The 20724-nt window shown below is 38.5% G+C and overlaps 1 protein-coding gene across 2 annotated transcripts in view; it reads right to left on the bottom strand.

Moving 5' to 3' along the window:
• Positions 1–20724, bottom strand: part of xylt1.S (xylosyltransferase I S homeolog) — a 196852-nt gene that overhangs the window by 12315 nt on the left and 163813 nt on the right. The window contains exons 7-9 of one of the 2 annotated variants that reach the window (XM_018239112.2): positions 15687–15863; positions 9907–10166; positions 2173–2368 (exon numbers count right to left, since the gene is read on the bottom strand). In XM_018239112.2, coding sequence (XP_018094601.1) covers positions 2173–2368; positions 9907–10166; positions 15687–15863 — 633 coding nt within the window. Of the gene's footprint in view, positions 1–2172; positions 2369–9906; positions 10170–15686; positions 15864–20724 lie in introns of both variants that reach the window. The other variant, XM_018239111.2, reaches the window with a different exon arrangement.

Below are 20724 nucleotides of genomic sequence, written 5' to 3'. Positions count from 1 at the left end.
CACACCAATTAAATGGAATATTCGCTATTTTTTTTAGCATTGCTGCAGGCAATGGTATAGTAGCACATTACTCTTATGTCTTGTTCCTTTTATATTGTTGAACTTTTTGTTCTGCAGTTCACCAGATTGGAAATGAATCTGCTGGTTGGTATCTGGCTTACCCTAGCAACCAAGCAGAGGTTTGAATGACAGATTGGAAGTGGAAACACAAATGAAAATGATAAAAAAAAAAAAACAGGCTCGGATGAATTCTTTCTCTGCAAAGATGCTGCTGACCCAAGCAACTAGAAAGCATTTTAAATATTATGTTTGAGAGGCAGTTTCTTGCCCAATTATATGCTATATAATTATAGTGTTGTTGAACTACAACAACTGCATATTGTGTCTGAATGCCATTATCTAATTCATAATAAAATTACTTTTAAGTGAACATCCACTTGAAACAGATCTATTATTGCACACATGAACCCTTTAAGTGTCATATAATGTAGAATCTAGGGTCCCTGTGTCAAAAGATCAAGGCTGTGTATTCTTTGTGGTGTATTTTTTTCTATGCCACATTTTTGTTGTTCTTCTTATATTCTTTTTTTATTACATTTTTTTGTTGATATACAACAGCGAACATTAGCTTTAGATAGAATTTTGTAAACACATATTTGTTGAGATGCCTATGCATGGGGCAGATCAAAGAGCTGAGAAGGGTTAAAGCGACACCAACTATATTTTTTTTACAGCAAAAAATGTAAGTATCCCTTTCAAAACATACCTAGTGTTATTAGGTCTAAACTGACCACTTATAACAAATCTAGTAGAGTCCTGCCACTTTGAACATCCACTTTAAGTACTGGCATGTTATTCAATTAAAGGAAAACTTTACCCCCAAAATGAACACTTAAGCAAGAGTTTACATCATATTAAGTGACATATTACAGAATCTTACCAAACTGGTATATATATTAAAGTAAATATTGTCATTTTAAATCTCTTGCCTTGAGCCACCATTTTGTGATGGTCTGTGTGCTGTCTCAGAGATCACCTGACCAGAAATACTACAACTCTAACTGTAACACAGGGTCGGACTGGGCCGGTGGCACACTGGGAAAAAACCCGGTGGGCCCCTAGTCTTTTGGGGCCCCACTGGCCTAGATCCTCTTCCTGTATTCCCTCTCTGGTTATGCTGTGCCAGTAAAACGTGAGAGCGCACTCCAGTCCAGGCTTCCATGCACAATAATCACTCTCCCTGTGTGCACCGACTGCAACACAGTTGCGAAATCACGATTAGGCGTTGCAGTTCATTGAACGTGTTCTCAGGCGTGCAACTGCTACGTAGACGTGGTCAAAACACTGACGAAAAGCAAAGCCTTCCTAAGATGCCACAATAAGTTGTGACAGCTGATTTTGTGTGATCGTCTCATTAAGCAAGGAAGAGTAGATTGGAAATTTTGGGTCTGTCCTACGGACAGGGTGTTAGGCAGGGTGACTAGGACTCTTTCACTCTATTAATGAGACAATACGCTCAAAGCGGTTTCAGCAAGAGTATCCTGGTAACCGGAGGGGCATACGCGTGGGGGTGTGCACGGAGTTGTTTGTGGCTGGGGGCCCCTGAGGTTGAATTAACAATTCTATAGGCGTTTGAATGTTTTAAGAAGCCTTGAACATAGGGTTGCCACCTAGCTGGTATTTTACCGGCCTGACCGGTAAAAATGATGGCTTATCCCAATGTTATTAATAGGTAAAAAAGGTAAATATATAGGAAGGCCGGTATTTTTTTTCTAGAAAAGGTGGCAACCCTACTTGGACATTACATCAACAACATATAGGGCATTGTGCTCCACTTTAAACTGCGACCTCTTGTCCAATAAAACACATGAGCTGCCACTCAAGATTTTAAGTTCATATTTGTATAAAAGTAAGGTCTGGAGAAACAAACAGTGATGCTTTAACTGGGTGACAATTGGGTGCTGACTGTGATAAAAAGATGAGGTCTTAAAAACAGAACCTTTACTTTAAAATATGGTATCTGAAACCATAATGAAAAGTATTTAGATAATAAATAAAACTTATGAAATATGAAAGTTAATAAGTATTGTTTATTAAACTATTTTCACTGTATTGAGACACCACTCTGCTCCTTCACTGAAAGCTAAAGAAAATTTTGACTTATTAACTTACCTCGGAAAACTGCAGCCTTCCAAAATCACTTGTGGGATTTGCAATCTTGAAAACTTTCTTTGGCATAACCCAAGTCTCCAATGTCTCCATCTTACTGACCGCTAGATTGGTGGCATGATGTTTAATGAGAAAGCCCTGAAAGCGATCAGCGAGGAAATAAAGATGGACCGACACTGGATGCCCCATGGGATAGTACCTGAAATACAAGATTGGATTCAAACTAGATGGCTGAAAAGACAGGAATAAGGCAAGAGTTCTGCACATATGTTAGTGCCTAGAATGGATTGAGCAAAATGCCACGGGCAGGTTCGCTGATATGCACTTAATAACAAGTTCAGACAGGTATATAAAAAGGTTATATGATGGACAGATTGCCGAACTACAATAGCTTAAATGATTTATGTACTTATCAGGCATAGGAGAAGGGTTTAAAATACAGAGCCCTGTCTTGTTCCACCAGTTGCAGACTTTCTAAACGTAATGAATTACAAAGATCTGTTCCATTTCTAAAATAATCAAGTAATTTAGTCTAAGGGTGACCCGACTAAGGACGGGACTGGTCACTCCCAGCCTCCCCTGCGGTCAGCACTCAATATGTCCCCTTACCTCACTGACACCGGGTTGGAAGGTTAGCTATTTGCATGTGTCGGGTAGTGGGTCTAGATAGATGAACATATTGGGTGGTGGTGTGGTTTAAGTTGCTGTTCAGCGGGTCTAGGTTGAGCACGAGTCTGTCCAACTGGACCTGCACAAGGATATTTCTATGAGAACAAAGAGGCTAAATAGATGAAATAATAGATTATAGTATGTAAAGAAAAGAGACTAGGAGAATAGAGTTTGAGTGAGGAGAGGAAGATTAATAATACTGCGAGTGGGCCCTGGTTTTTTGGTTGGCCCCTGGTGTCAACACTGTGTGCAGGACCTTTAGGCTAAGGGCACACGCAACTTATTTCTACAAGAGGAGAAACAGCGGTATTAAATGCCATGGACTTGGATTTCAAGTTAATGGCATACTACACTGCCTGGTGTGCCATTATCCTTTGAACATTGTCCCAGATGACATACAAAGTTGACTAAAGGTAAAATTCTAAATGGAATTACTTTCATACAAATGAATCAACAAAACTTTCAGCTACTGCGACGTGGCATTTCTATTAAGATATTAATTTCCCTTGCTTCCTCCTCCTCCTTGGCTTCGGGCTGATGATATCAACTTTGTGCACATCTCTTGCGAAACTTCTGCAAATGAAGCAATTAGGTTTCCACTCTCTTTATTCTCCAAATTATGCTATTTCCAGAGTTAGTGCCTGAACATTGGTTGATGTGAAAAATGCCTTTTGCTCATGTGGGCATTTCATTTGCTCAGTAAGCTTTAGGAAAAGTTCAAATTAGAATGCGCTGCCTGGAAATAGTGCACATAAAGCCTAATATTTATAAGGGAGAAACAAAAGAATGTGAAAGTTGCATATAGTAAATTAGGGTAGAAAAAGAGAAAAGTCATTCAAGTCCAAAGCTTCTGAAACCCAAGGAAAGCAAAGTAAAATATTCCTGCCTCCTCCCAACTGACGTGCATTTGGTAACCCATCCATTGTAAAGGTGCAAGGCCAGGAACTAGGAGTTCCACCTTTGCCAATAATGAAATTCAGATAAAGGGGCAGGCTAGTGGCATCAGAGCAGATACCATGTGATGTCGGAAGGTGGAGCAGTGATGTTAGGGGTGTGTCTGATGTTGAGGGTGTGGCTAATTAACTGGGCTGTCCTGTTCAAAACCAGACAAATGGCTGTGGATCCGCTATAGCAAGCCGTTATAACCAGGTACTCCCTGAAATGCATGGATAAGCTTTAAGCTGTTTTTTTTACACTAAATCATGGCCATTTTTTTCACTACACTAAATTTTGAAGACGTCTCCTGCCAAGGGCAGACATCGGTTTTGATCAGATTCACACAATAACTGTATGAAATATTATTAAACAAGGTGAAATGTGTCCTTGCATTTTAAATCCTTAACTTGGCAGCAGCGATGGCTTAACATTGAATTAAGCCCCAACGTACCCTACTGAAAGACACAGCTGTGCTGCTTTGGCAGACAGTGCAAGGCTTTACCATCATACTTAAGCCTACAAATAATATTTTCCAGCTAATCGTCCACGAAAAGGGATGCCGTGTGTCTGTCTTTAGGTGAGACAACTTTAAGAAAATGCTGCCCCTTTTAATACTCGAATACGTAACGCTGTTAGCATTTACTGTTATGTATGGTGCCACGCACAAGTGATATACCAGATCAGCTGACAGTGCTCCTCCTGTAGATTAAGGGATATGGAGAGCTCAACATCCATTTGGCACAGTTATAAAGTAAAAGAAAAAAATGAATATCCATAGCTAAGAGACTAATTCTTTGTTGAAGTATATTTTCATTATAAGAAGTTGTTTTGAGAATGTTTCATTGATGTAAACTTGTTAGAATCAGTTGGACAACTATTACAGGTATGGGACCTGTTATTCCAGAATACTAAGGACCTTGGGTTTTCCAGATAACAACAGATCTTTCCGTAAATTGGATCTTCATACCTTCTACAAAATCATGTAAACATTAAATAAACCCAAGCTTTGCTTTTAATAAGGATTAATTATATCTTAGTTTGGACCAAGTGTAAGGTACTGTTTTATTACTACAGAGAAAAAGGAAATTATTTTTAAAAAGTTATTTGATTTTAATAGAGTCTATGGGAGATGGCCTTTCTGTAAATCGGGGCTTTCCGGATAACGGGTTTCCAGATAACCGTGCCCATACCTGTACTATCATTATATTACACAAGATAATTCAACTGTAACAAATACCACTAACCATTAGACTTCTAAACCAGCAAAGCACTGAGCTTGTGTAAAAGTGGCAGCTGCATGGGATTAATGCACAACCCATTAGCCATGGCGAGAAGCTAAGCTGTGACAGAAGGTGCATAGGCAGAACAACATGCCATGTTAATGAGGATCTAAACACTCGTTCAACTACATTTTAGGTACTGGATCAGGATACTGGGATCTGTAGTCCAACAACGTAAAGTGTGTCGTCTTGAAGCAATATTGCTTGAAAACATAGGTCCCCAGCTCTCCAGGGACAGCAACACCATTAAAGGGATAGGTAACCTTTAAGTATTTTTTAGTATGTTACAAAATGGCTAATTCTAAGCAACTTTTCAATTTACCTTCATTTATTCCCGTGTATAGTTTTTGACTTATTTGCCCTCTGACTCGCTCCAGCTTTTAAATCCCCATTAAAAACAAATGCAAAGCAAGGCTACAAGTGTATAGTTATTGATATTTGCATATTACTCATTCACATCCGCTCCTATTCGTATTTCAGTCTCCTTTATATCAATGCATGGTTGCTAGGGTAAATTGGGTCCTAGCAACCAGAGTGCTGAAATGACAAACTGGAGAGCTACTGAATAAAAAGCTAAATAACTCAAAAACCACAAATAATACATTTTTTAAAAAAAAAAACGAATTGTTTTCAGGGTTGTACTGAAAGAGGAACCATGGCTCATTTTTGGTGGGATTGTAAGGTTGTATCTAGATATTGGGATCTGGTAGCTCAGCTCATTTCCAAAGTTGTTACACTTTAAATTTTGCAAGGACCCCTTTGTTATGCTACTGGGAATGAAACCAAAGAAAATGTGTAGAGCAGCATATAGATTGTGTCAACACATTCTCACGGCAGCCAGAATAAATATAGCCAGCAACTGGAGAAAACCAAATATACCCTTGGCACCTCTTAAAACTAGAATAATACAGATAGCAGTTAAGGAAAACCTTGGCTATATTCTGCAAAATGATATGGAGACGTATGATAAAACCTGGCTTCCATGGCTAACATGAGAATGATCCTTTACTTTTTTCAGCGCTACATGTTTGAGGAGATTTATTCCGATTGGGGGATTAGAACGATCAAGATCACCACTGCGGAGGTTAAAGCTTTATAGTATAATAACCCTGGTCGCCAGGGGTTGGGGGTTTTTTAATTTTTTTTGGGGGGGGGGGTTATGTCATTTTCTTTTTTTCTTCTTTTGTATGCATTAAAAAGAATCTGGAAAAGAAAAAAACTAATTGTCAGTTGTCTCAGACTATCACTCTCTTGCTTTTGATAATTTTCTTTCAAGAACTGGGGGGGGGGAGTTTTAAAAGGGTTTTAGAAACCTTATTATTGAAACTTTTACAATAAAACCCCACAAAAAAATAAAATTTTCCTGCCCAGACATGCTGTTTCACATAAGTGAGTGAAACTGTGTTGAGAGAAAAATTCCATTCATTAAAGGGACTGCTTGCACTTCCATACTTAACTGCGGTCTGCACCACTCCTTGCCTCATGTTCTTAATCAAGTGCTGTTGCAACTATTGATGCGGGGGAACCATGGAGCAACCTCCACCTCAGAACCAGAGCTCCCAGGTTCCAACAGCGGCCTGAATCTATAAGTATAGCAGAGATGCTCAAAAGGAACAGGCACATGACACTCTAAAGCCAAATCCACCTAAAAATGTTTGTGCAATTGCATCTGACTCGTGTCAAAGTGTGAGTGCACCTATCAGGGGTTGGCGAAAGAAAATATAAGTGCTTGGCTCCCCCACTTTGTTGCGCCCTAGGCATGTGCCTCTTCTGTCTACCCCTAGTTCCATCCCTGGAAACTATTTGCAACCGCAACATTGCTGGAATTCTGGGGGGGGTTTGCTGCATTGTGTGCAGGGCCGGATTTACATAGTGTGCGCCCCTAGGCCCACTGCCATTCATTGCCCCTGTCCCCTCCCCTTTATTCGTGCAAATTTTCATCATCTGGACTGGAGCAATGGGGATTGGCGCACAGGAAATTAAAAAAAATTATTGTATCTCCAGCGCATCCCCAGTGTTTCTGAATCAATGTGGGTGTGGTTGGGCAGCATGTCGCCCCCTAAAATCCTGCCGGCCTAGGTGGCCTTTCCACAAATCCGGGCCTGATTGTGGGTAAAAAAACCTGCCGATTTTGCCTGAAATTGCACACATCATCTGCTGTTAATTAAAGGAATTGTTCAGTATAAAACTAAAAATTGGGTAAATAAACAGGCTGTGCAAAATAAAACATGTTTCTAATATAGTTAGGCAAAAATGTAATGTATAAAGGCTGGAGTGACTGGATGTCTAACATAATAGCTAGAACACTACTTCCTGCTTTGCAGCTCTCTTGGTTTCCACTGATTGGTTACCAGGCAGTAGCCAATCAGAGACGTGGGGGGGCACATGGGTCATACCTGTTTGCTTTTGAATCTGAGCTGCATGCTGAGGATCAATTGAAAACTCACAAAACCATTATGTCCCATGTTGCCCCCCTTTAAGTCGCTGACTAACTCAGAGTTAGAGAGCTGAAAAGCAGGAAGTAGTGTTCTGGCTATTTTGTTAGACATCCAGTCACTCCAGCCTTTATACATTACATTTATGACTAACTAACTATATTAGAAATGTTTTTTTATTTTGCACATCTGTTTTTATATTTACATTGAACTGTTCCTTTAACATTTCCCCACCAAGAAAGACAGTTGGTAAGAGAATGACAGAACCGAGGCTCACGTGGTTATCACTGTAGATGGTTAAAAAGAGTCACAGATGGATGAGCAGATCTCTCTATCTACAGAATCTGTCTTATTGATTCCTTTGCAAACATGGGTGCATTAGTTAGTTTACAGTACATAAAACACACAGGGATTTAAAGGTGTAAAACCATGTACTGGAATAAAATCAGGGTACCAAAAAAATGCTAAATTCTCCATTTTGGCTGCCCTATTCTCCGTGACCGATAATGTCCTCCTGCAATTCCCACCCCGGATTAGATCAGGACGGGCAATGTGAGCGAAATGTTAAAACAGCATTTAGTTTAAGCTGCAAGTTAAAGAGTTAAATAATTCTGTTGCGATATAGAACATCTGGAAAGATTTTCTTGCTGCCCGTTAAGAACATCGAGTAGTCAGAATACAAACAAGGCTGACATTGATGGACTCTGCAAACAAATCACTGCAGCCAATATAAGCAAAATCCCACCTGCTGAGCGGAATACTAAAGCGGCTTGTTGTGCATGTGCCGCAGTAAACATTTACTCATGAAATAGTCGGAGCAACAGGAGTTACAAGAAAAGGGCTTATGCTATGGCTGTAACCCAATATCCTGGTTTCCCAAGTATCCCCCTTTTTTGCTGCAAAAATATTCCGGATCAATAAAGAATGGTAGACATGCGAGCATTGATTCCAAACTTGGCTTCAGAAATGGGAAAGGAATTGGATCTGGCGAACGGCACTGTATTGACTTACTGTGAACTGCACTTTAGATATTCAGCCAGACGACTGTAGTGAAATTACAGGGCTGGGACTGTTCTTCTAATTGCTGTGCCGGATGATATTGACAAATGGCTATAAGTCTAAACAATTGTTTAGATTTCTCTCCTGCCCTTGTTGGCCAAATGTGCAATTTGTCTAAGGGTCCCTTTTATTTCAGAACAAAAAAAAACGTTGCAGAGGAAACGGCTTTCTGATTTGAAATGTTATTACAGAAAATGTATTTAAATTGCTACTTTTGGTGCTTTTTTCTGTCAAATCAAAATGGAAATTATTGGATTTTATCAGACTAGTGAACCAGCTAGACATGGTAAACTGCATATTTGGGCTGGTTGGGATATACTATCTACTTACAGTTTGGCACAGTAGAGCTCATTTAGTAAAGCAGTAGGTGCAAGTGATAAATATGAGGGGGTGAAAAATTAAGCACATCAGCAGAGCTCTCAGGGACAAGGCAGCCTTAACGCAATACCTACCATACTGTAGTTATGTGCTAAGCAAAGGGCTCTGCTGCACTTTGTTCCCTAAAGGTGGTCATAGACGTAACAATTACCATCTTTCTTGGAAAAGATCTTTCCAAGAAAGATCGTGTGTTTCAATATACATGTGTAGAGCTGAATCTTCAGATATACAGGTAGATATACAGGTAGAAACAATAGAATTCTACCTGTATCTGACGATTCAGCACTAAAGGTGGCCATAGACGCAAAGATCTGCTTGTTTGGCGACATCGCCATATGAGCGGATCTTTCCCCGATATGCCATTAACGAGCATGGCTATATCGGGGGTAACTGAACTTTCGGGCGTGTGGCCGAACGATCCGATTACAATGCGCAATGGGCTCCTGGGGGATCGGTCGGGTCAAAATCAAACCTGTCCGATCGACCAAACGAGCGATCTCCGCCGGACGAAAGATGTCGGCACAAACGATCTGAAAATCGTACGAATCCTCGATTCGTACTATAGGATCTGTGCATTTATGGCGACCTTAAAAATGGCCGATGTTTGGGTGCCTTCAAAGGCACTGGATCAAAATTTTCTGTCCAGCCCGATTGACAAGCCGACCCATATCCAAATCTTCTGCCGATGTCAGTCAGCTCTTTTCCCACCATACACGCACTGAATATCGTATGATAATTAGTTTTGTTCAATATTATCTGTGCATCTATGGCCACCTTAACAGGCATGTGTGAATTACACTCAAGTTAGGGGTCTGGATAGGGAGTGCCTGTATCCCACCTACTACTGACTACTTTACATTACAATTATATTATTAATTTCCCCTTCTCGCTTCTACTCTGGTTGGGCAGCACAGTGAGCAGTAGAAATGTGCCACATATAAATGCATTATACATAAACTTGGAAAACAAATTCAACTTACCGGCAGGTGTTTTCCCCATCAGTGTGGAGTGAAGACTCTGCTCTTTTCAGACCCAAGCGGGAAAATGCATGGAACATGGTCAGCATGACATCAGAGATACTGTGAATGCCATCGGCCTCATCATACAGATTCTCCCAGTACGACCGAAGTCCTGGTGTGCCTGAAGGGTAGTTACCATACAAATAATAATCCAGCTGGCCAATGATTTCTTGGTTAACCACGGCTTCGAATTTTCGACCAAAAAAGGTCGGCCTTGATGTCTGCTAAATAAAAAAGAAGATATCTAATTCAGTAACCACTCAGAGAAAAGCAGGTTATTCAGCACCATACATGTAGGTTTTTATTCTCATTTCAGGGAATTAAATATCAATGCTCCAGACCTGGGGTTTTCTGGATAAGGCATCCGTAATTTGGATCCCCATACCTGAAAGAGGTTGTTCACCTTTGAGGTAACTTTTAATATGTTGTGATATTCTGAGACAATTTGCAATAGGGTGTCATTTTATATTATTTAAGGTTTCTCCAGTTTGCATTTTAAGAAATCTGGTAGCTAGGGTCCGAATTCCCCTAGCAACCATACCCTGATTTGAATTAGAGACTGGAATATGAATAAAAGAGGCCTGAATATAAAGATGAGTAATAATAAAGTAGCAATAACAATAAATTTTTAGCCTTACAGAGCATTTGCTTTGTAGAAGGGGTCAGCGACGCCCATTTGAAAGCTGAAAAAAGTGAGAAGAAGGCCGCAAATAATTAAAAAACTATAAGAAATAATTAGTGACAACCAATTGAAAAGTTGTTTAGAATTGGTCATTCTATAACATACTAAAAGTTAACTTAAAGGTGAACCACCCCTTTAAGTCTACTAAAAATCTTTTAAATATTATATAAAACCAAAAGGATTGTTTTGAAAACATATAGATAAATATTAATATAGATAAATTAATCTTAGGATCAAGTACAAGGTACTGTTTCATTATTACAGAGAAAAAGGAAATTTACAGGTATGGGACATGTTATCCAGAAAGGTTGGGCCCTGGAGTTTTCGGATAACAGATCTTTCCATAATTTGGATCTTCATACCTAAAGTCCACTAGAAAATCATTTAAACATGAAATAAATCCAACTGGCTGGTTTTGCTTCCAATAATGATTAATTATATCTCTGTTTGGATCAATTACAAGGTATTTTTTATTATTACAGAGAAAAAGAAAAATGATTATTTGGATAAAATTGAGTTTATGGGAGTTGGTCATCCCATAATTCAGAGCTTTCTGGATAATGGGTTTCCGGATAACGGATCCCATACCTATAATAGCTTGGGAGATCAGCTTCCCATAATTTGGAGCCTGGATAATGGGTTTCTGGATAACATAAACTGATCCCATACTTGTATAACCATTAATGGAGACATATTGGATATGCCGTGTCCTAACAGTCCCTGCCAGAAGCACAGTAGCAGGGGGACAGCCAATCACAGCTCGGCAGTCACACAAGCAAAGACGGGCTTCAGTTCCCTATCAGGTCAGCCTAGTTGATGATTAGTTCCTTCTCTACAGTGCAGTGAGCTGAGAGCCGCCGACTCCCCCGCACAGGCAGAGAATTCAGTGGGTAGAAATTGGACTAGATTAGCAGGGCTATCTTGGTTTTGGGAGAATTTTTTAATAAATCAGACCCAAACACACATTTTTTAAGCACATTCCTTCTATAGTTAGAGGAGTATAATGCATTGGCAGGTTTTTGTTTAATACACAATATGTATGTATAAGATATGTATAATATATGTATAATTTCCCTTTTAATACTGAACCAGCTGCAGTACAGTGCTGATAGAAAGTCTGATATGTGGATAGCTGTGTTCATTCCTCCAATATACTGCAACTACTGGGCTCTATTACAGCGATCTCTGGATTGTATCATTTTTGCAAGTGACAGTTTTGATATTTATACTGACGCCATGAAGTTCTAAAGAAGGCAAAACATTAAGTTACTGCTATTTACACACATTAACGTTTGCGCAGCTGATCCATATTATGTTTTCTTTTTGTAGTTACTACTTTACTATGTAAGAATGTCTTGTTTTTTCCAACTACACAAGACATGACACGGCTCAGACAGCGGGTTTCCATGATAAAACCTCATTACTTACTGATGACTAAAGCTGAAAACCAACAGACCATTTACAGTAAGTATCAAACAATTTTCCTTCTAAAACCCATAAAGGTTTAATCTCAGATTCCTCTTAGGAGATGGATTGTGCACGGGCCATGTTATTTATGTGTTACTGTGTGAAACCACATGTAGGTATTATGTCTAGCACAGCACTGTTACATACCAGATGCCTACACCAAGCAATTATATCAAAGGCCACTTGTACTGCATCGTGTAGGGCCTGCTGGAAGATAACCTATAAAGGCAATTACTTTGCTATCAGATTTTTATCCTCATCCTATGCAGTTTCTGTTCTTAACAATTTGCATAAAGTCATTATTGCTGCCATGTTTTTTTAAAAGAGTAAGTTACTTAGATATGAAGAGTAAAACAGGGTCGGACTGGGGGCTTGGGGTTCACCGGGGCTACTGGCCCCAAGCCCCCCCTCCAGCACTCCCTGCCGCTCCAGAACTCCGGTGCCGGGTATGTGTATGCGCGTCAGTGCGCACGAGTGAAATTTAGATTTTTGATTTGACAAAGAGGAGTCGCGCGCCACTGGGAAGCGGATCTGGGCCAGCGGGGCCCACAAGAGCCTGGGGCCCACCGGGTTCTTTTCCCGGTGTCCCGCCAGCCCAGTACAACACTGGAGTAAAAACACCTCTTGAGAAGGGTCGATGGGATGATTTGATCTTAAATGCCAAAACAATCTACAAAGTAAATCAACCTAAATTAGGCCTGAAATTATTATACTCCCAGGATCAATCAGAAGTAGCATGTCCTGCTTGTGTAATTGTAATATTGTGCCTGGGCAACTGTAAAGCCTTTAATTATTGATGGGGGATAGACTGTACATCCAAATGCCAACAGCCTTAATCCATCTGAAATCACTACAAAACTACATACCCCAGTGTTATGGTATTAGAGGCATGGGACCTGTTATTCAGAATGCTCGGGATCTGGGGTTTTTCCAGATAAGGGCTCTTTCCATAATTTAGGTCACTATTCCTGCTAAAAATCATCGAAACACTAAACAAACCCAATAGGTTCTGAATAACAGCCTTCCAGTTACTGGATCTATCTATCTATCTCTCTATCTATCTATCTATCTATCTATCTATCTATCTATCTATCTATCTATCTATCTATCTATTATCTATCTATCTATCTATTATCTATCTATCTATCTATCTATCTATCTATCTATCTATCTATCTATCTGTGTAGAATGTACAGAGCCTTTTACCCCAGACCTTTAGAAATGTCACCCAAGTAAGTGCACATTGGACCATTATGCCCTTCTTCTGTATGCTGCAGCAGCAAGTAAATGTGACCCTCTTTTCCAGTGTAATGAGAGTACGAAATGCATTGCTCAACATATAGCTGTTAATTATGTCTAGACGAAGGCAAATACTGCACTGAGAGAAGCATTGATTTCTGTTGAATCCATTGGCCTTTCAGAGAAGTGGATACTGTTTACAGCAATTATACGTTGGCCAAAATCAACGTCTTTTCCCATGTGAACATCGCAGTGGATGAATACAAAACGCAGAGTAAAACATTCCTTGTTTAGAGCTTAACGGTTACAGAGAAAGAAGCAGGGCATTTGCAAGGGGGAAAAGCATCCAGCATTTTAAAGGGCAAAAGAAACAAAAATTGTATTAGTTCATTCACTTATAGTAACCATTTAGAGGTTTGATTCTAAGCAACAGGCCAACTGCTGACTGGTTGCTGATGCTATTTGTACCTGCTATTACATATATCTTAAAGGAGAAGAAAAGTCATCTTGCACTTGGGGGTGCCTAACATTTGGCACCCCAAGTGCAAGATGACTTTTCTTCTCCTTTAAGAGTATACACACCCACCACAGAGGCTCATATATCAACACTGGGTTGTTTTGTACCCAGGCAATAACCCACAGCAACCAATCAGTAATAAGTTTGTTTCTAAGCCAATTGCTGGTAAAATATGGAAAAATAAAAATGTAAATGTGATGGGTAGCTACCCAAGTGCAAATGTACCCAGTGCCAATCTGTTATGAATGCAAGAGCTAATATTATTATTAATTATAATTATTAATTATTATTAATAATTAATCTAGCAACCAATCAGCTTGCAGTATTTGTTGGTTAGATGGTAAAAAACAAATAATGCATTGTTGCTATGTGTTGCTGGTGCAAAAGCTTTGACATTTAATCTATTAACCCTTAAACATTTTCTAAGTGAGTTAGAGCAAAATGCATTGCAGGTAAAGAGCAAATCAAAGTCACAGCCCAAACAGCTTCTCCGTTGAATCATCTTAGTGAAAAGATAAATGCTGTAGACTGGACTCGTCCTACTTCAGTCTGTAGTTGTCACAACATCCATTAAGCAGCTCCATTAATTCATTCCCTTACTAAGCTTCTCTGAATATAAATGATATTTATTTGCATACATCAATGTTCCAGCTCAAGCCTGCGCAATTTTAGGAAACCAAAACATAGAGAAAGGCACCTCAACGGCAGAACAATGATTAACGGGCCCTATTAATTCTAAACACAGCTCATGTTGGAGCAGATTCACATCTTATATCAAATCATAATACAGTTATTCTACAATATATAGAGTAATACAATTTATAAAGAAATGAGTTTTGCATATATGAGAATGTACATATGATGTATATGTGATCTTTTATTTCTCATCAGGAACTTCACACAACAAAAAGCAGTGGTTTGCCTTAGTTCTAGTGATCAACAGCAACAATTGAGTGTGGTATTTACTAGCCAACTGTTTGAAAGCAATTGGTTGCTATGGGTTACAAGACTTAGGGGGTTATTTTTTTAAAGTCTGATTTTTAGCCGGACTTTCATAGGGAAAAAATACTAACATTTTCCGTGATTTATGAAACCAAAAGTGCTCCATCTCAAACCTGCGCAGTTCATGCAGAAGTCAATGGCAGATGTCCCGTTTAAAATTGGAAGATATCATGATCTGCACTAGGTTTCATTCAATAATCAGAAGATTTTGCGAACAAGTCACAGTTTTCGGCGACAAATCCAAAAAAATAGTTTGATCGGGATTTTTTCACGTTTTTTATTGAGTCTTTTCCCTGCCAGATTTTTTTCAGGAACATTTATTGATAAATATGGTAAAAAAATGCATGGCAGTTTGGTTGCAGTGGTTTTGAAAAAATAGTGACTTTGATAAATAACCCCCTATGTGTTCATTTTGTGACTTTTATTACATTATCCTATATCTAGCTAAGGAAAGAGCAACTCAACAGACAAATCAATCACTCCTTCCTGCATATCTACCAATATGGAAATCATAAAAAAAAAATTTAGACCATGGCACTGATCCACACCCATTTATATACAAAGATGCCCCCAATGCACTTGAGACCCTATTCACTGTCTAGTAAGGCAGGTCCCTTTTGAGACCTGTGATTCATTACACTTGCAGCCCGAAATACCTGCAGATCCATACTAAATATTCTACTTAATTCTACTGGTCACCATCAAGGAAACTATGACATTAAATTGCATTACCCACTAACCAATGAAAAAAGGTAGAAAAGAACCAACCCCAAACACTATTTCCCATTATTAAACAATGGCTCAGATTTGTAAACATGCTTAGTGATCACGTACCTGAAATCTATGGAAATCCGATGGCTTGAAGTCATTGGGAGAGCATCCACACCAGTCGACTATGTGTTTATACTGGCATTTGCAGCCTAATTTACGGTTCCAGTTTGTGATCCGGAGATTATTGTCAACCATGGTGTCACAATATGGACTGTTTTCCAGGACTGTATGAAAGAAGGACTGAAACCAAATGGCAAAAATATATGTAAATGTAAATCGCTGCATAAACAAGTAGCGCTACATAAATAAAAATATACAAATATATATATGTAAACAAATTAATAAAGAGTCTGTTGTATTATATTATATATTGTTTCTGTGATCAGTTGAAGTATACAGACAACACATTTTGAAATGGTGCTGGGGGAAGCCCTTTTTAGGTTCAAACCAACAAAGGAGAAAAAAAACTTACCAAGTGACTTAGTACAAAGCAATAATAGCGATAGACCCATTAAAGGTGTTCTAAACACAACCATATTGCTATCTCATTGCAATAAGTTTTAAATAGAAGTAATATATTATATACAGGTATACTGGGACCTGTTATCAAGAATCCTCAGGACCTGGGGTTTTCCTGCATAACAGATCTTTCCATAATTCAGATCTTCATACCTTAAGTCTACAAGAAGATCATATAAACATTAAATAAACCCAATAGGCTGCTTTTGCTTCCAATAAAGATGAATTATATCTTCGTTTGGATCAAGTTTATTTGGATTTAGTTTATTATTACAGAGAAAAAGGAAATAATGTTTACAAATTTGGATTATTTGGATAATATGTAGTCTATGGGAGACAGCCTTTCCGTAATTCAGATCTTTCTTGATGATAGGTTTCTGGATAACGGATCCCATACCTGTATAGATATTATGTCATTTTTGTTTCATTATAGTAAACTGTAATCAAACACAAAAAAAAAAAGGACATACTTGTTCAGTGATGGGGATATTTAGTTCAACTTCAATCGCAATATATTATTTAAACTATATATTAGTTCAACTTCAATCGCAAGAACAAAACTCAAAGCTTGTTGGATTCTCGTTGGAGCATTCTTTATTGCATTTTATGGGAGTGGAGATTTGGAGGAAAATTTTAGTTTCCACTATTGCTTTAAGCAACCGTAATGTTAGCCACAGCACCCAGCATGCCTTAACCTCTATAACTAATAACATTATTCTGATATTTGTAGTCCATCAACAACTGAGGAAAGTGGGGTTGAGTAGTGCAATGCAGCAGTGTTTATATTAGGGATGCACCGAATCCAGGATTCAGTTCGGGATTTGGTCAGGATTCAGCCTAACCAAATCTGAATCCTAATTTGCATATGCAAATTAGGGGTGGGAGGGAAATTATGTGACTTTTTGTCACAAAACAAGGAAGTAACATGTTTCCCTTCCCCTAATTTGCAAATGCAAATTAGGATTCGGTTCGGTATTTGGCGAATCTTTCATGAAGGATTCGGGGGTTCGGCCGAATCCAAAATAGTGGATCCGGTGCATTCCTAGTTTATATCCCCTTTAAATATACTACTAAATATAATAGCCTTTAGGGACAAACTGAACTTTTGAATTTAAGCTAAAGTGGATAAGCAACAAAATGTTGATGTCGCTAGTTTAAGATATGCCGGGTGACACTGCATTTATAATGATAAAAGTATTCTGGACACACTAAAAGTGAAGCAGTCACTGCCTTTTATACTTCTAGAAGTTTGTTTTGTAAAGGTGGACTACAAAAAGCTCCAGTAGAACATTTGTTAGGGGTACCATAAAAGAAACTTTCTTGCTTGATTGCACTATCACTGTATTATCTGACGTAATATAGAGAAAAGTGCATTTAATGGCAGCACTTCTGATTTATGAAATCTCAAATTCCAAGTAGCTCTATATATTCCCCATTTATCATGCTGTAGGAAAGGGTTGAAGGTAGGGATGCACCGAATCCCCTATTTTGGATTTGGCCGAACCCCCGGATCCTTCGTGAAAGATTCGGCCGAATACCAAACCGAATCCGAACCCTAATTTGCATATGCAAATTAGGAGTGGGAAGGGGAAAACATTTTTTACTTACTTGTTTTGTGACAAAAAGTCACGCAATTTCCCTCCCTGCCCCTAATTTGCATATGCAAATTAGGATTCGGTTCGGCCGTGCAGAAGGATTTACCTGCTCACAATCTCATGCTAGTTGTAGTATGCTCCTAAGGTCCAAGCTTAAAGCAGCGACACAATTATGGAAAGGCCAACTGCATGACAATTACAAACAGTGACCATTCTAAAATGTTACTTTTCCTTTCATACTATATAATATATATATATATATATATATATATATATATATATATATATATATATATATATATATAGCCTGATGGTTATAGGACACACTATACAGTTACACAGAAAAATACCTCTCGTTTCTATATTGTTCTGTATATGTCTTGAATACTGTAACAGAAATAATTCCTGTAATTTGTTTAAATTCGGATGACAATACATGTGTGTACCACACTTCTCATATGCCAGAAGGAAATTCAGCCTGTTGTAACTCTATTCAAATTACCCTGCATCTGTTGTGTGCTGACTTCAGGGGACATACTTCTATTTGTTGGTTCTCGCTTCAAGGAAAGCATGTGTCATTGTATTGTACATAGAAAAGCCGTGTAATTTGTGTCAAAACTCACCGTTGAGTTTGGCATGTATAACAATGGTTATTTATGAAGGTGTATAGTCTTTCTACTCTGATTTCTTTGGGGAATTAGAACTACTCCTTACACGGCTGGAAATTACAGACCTATTTTAAAGCAGACTTTTTATAAAAACGATCAAAAATGCATTCTTCTAGCACTTATTCTGCACTTATAGAAAAGAATCGGTTTAAAAAAATACAGTAAGTCACAGCATAGAAGACCATTTTAATCTCCTTAGTGAGATACATTTTATCTGTACAACTGTTTCCAAAATATCCCCATATCCACTTGTAGCTAGTCAAGTAACCTTTGCTCCAAAGAATCATGCAGAACAGGAAATTATTTAGTAAATGATTCATGCTGTCTACTGGAAAAAAAGGATAAAAAAGATAAAAAGGCTTAAGTTAATTGGAGATGCACGGGACTATGATATAAGGTTGCTATGCTACACGTAGAAGAAGTTTGCTAGAATCTACTGCCTTACAGTGCCTTGAGTGCTTTTTACCTCTAGGTCGCCATTTGAAAATCTTCAAGACATTAAATGCGTGGCATGCTTCCCAATGACTTCAGACCATTGGTCCAGAGTGTAATGTAGATTTTAAGGACACAGCATAAAAATTTGGGTTATAATAAATTTAATGAAAACAATTCCTTCTGCCCCACAGCGCTCACATTTCTTACAGTCATCAGAACTCACTTCTACAGCTCAATCTAGGTTTTTAGGGCAGAACATATTAATTTTGTTAATGAGAGAGATAATAGCAAGTCCCCTCTGGTTGACAATGCCATGAAGCAAAAATCTGAATATGTAATGAGCATAAATAACACTACAAGCAAAACATAATGATGTAAAAACACCATGGTCTAAACATAAACGGCATAGAATTCTAATGAGTAGATTCTTCTCAATAACTTTGTGATATTATGTGAATATGGATTTAATGCTTGAATTGATTAGTTAAATCTGTAAAGGCATCCGTTTCCACTGAAGCGATGCAAAACTTCCCAATTGCCCTGTGTCCTTTCATAATGATACAGAAATTCTCTTAGAGATAATGGACCAAAAGGTTATCAGAGTTGAGAGGAAGAGGTAATAGTAACTGGGATGGAATTAAAAGGGATCATTTAACATGTGCGCTGAACGCAACTAGTCGATGACGGCAAATCTCTATGGGGAAACGCTTCTACGTATAGTGGGATTTTACAAGGCTGATTTATCTGACAATTGAAAGGAGGCCATTATGATACCACTACAAGATATTTAAATATCCTTGCCTCAATTGTATCAACTGTGGTTGGCTTAGTTCTAATTTCATCCTCTTAACTGTGAGACACTTATCTATTATAGAGGCGAGTGAATTTAAGAGGGGGATTCAGACAAAAATCAGTCTTATGATTGGTTTCATCGAACTGCAAGTTCCACTTACAGTAGTTTACAATTCAAACAGACAACTTCGTCTAAGTTCCCCTTCATAAGCCACAGCTAGGTTCCCATGTCTATATTTTATCTTATGTCTCTATGTACTTTGCCCCATATAGAACATTCAGGAAAGCATAAAGAGTAACTGAGATACAAAAGTATCTAACACAGAGATCCAAAGATTTGGTTTTATGCAAAATAAGAGGTTATTAAGATAGTGAGGTTACAACCAGAGTTGCCCATTGGTTCTTTTAATTATCACAGTCTTTTGAGGGACATTGGCCAAGAGCGTCTTCCTTTAATGGGGAACTAAAGTCTAAAATAGAATAATGCTAGAAATGCTGTATTTTGTATACTAAACATAAACATGTTACTGCACCAGAAGCCTAATAAAACAAATGATTTATGCTTTCAGTTGGCTGCAGGGGGCTGTCATCTTGTAACTATATTAAACATATTTGCAAGACCAAGACTACGCACATGCTCAGTGTGGTCTGGGCTTCAGTTGGGAGGTTAAGCTTAGGGATCGTCATAAATTATCAAAACAGCACAACTCAAATAATATCTGCCAGAAGCCGATACAGCAAGACTGCGGATACAAATCTCTACACAGTCGCCTGCTGCTCTACAGGGAAACAAACAAAGCTGCTTGAGGTCAGGGAAGTAAGGTGGAGGGCTTCCCCCTGCCGTTTGAAATTATGATCAGTTTCCCTGCAGAGCAGTTAGGGACGTCTGAGGTTTCCTATCTGCCAGAGCAAGTAAAATGAAGAGGGGATTTCACTGCATACAATCAGGTTTCTTATAAACTGTACACATTTTTTAATTAAAGAAGACATATTGTGTAAAAAATAAGAATGTACCAGCGTGTTACACTCATTTAGATATAGAAGAATTGTGCTTAAAAAAGTAGTGTTTCAAGCTGATTTATTGAATATTTC

Source organism: Xenopus laevis, chromosome 9_10S, assembly GCF_017654675.1.
Source record: "Xenopus laevis strain J_2021 chromosome 9_10S, Xenopus_laevis_v10.1, whole genome shotgun sequence".
NCBI lineage: Eukaryota > Metazoa > Chordata > Amphibia > Anura > Pipidae > Xenopus > Xenopus laevis.
The sequence above is the reverse complement of the archived record's forward strand: the minus strand, read 5'-3'. Positions and strand labels throughout refer to the sequence as shown.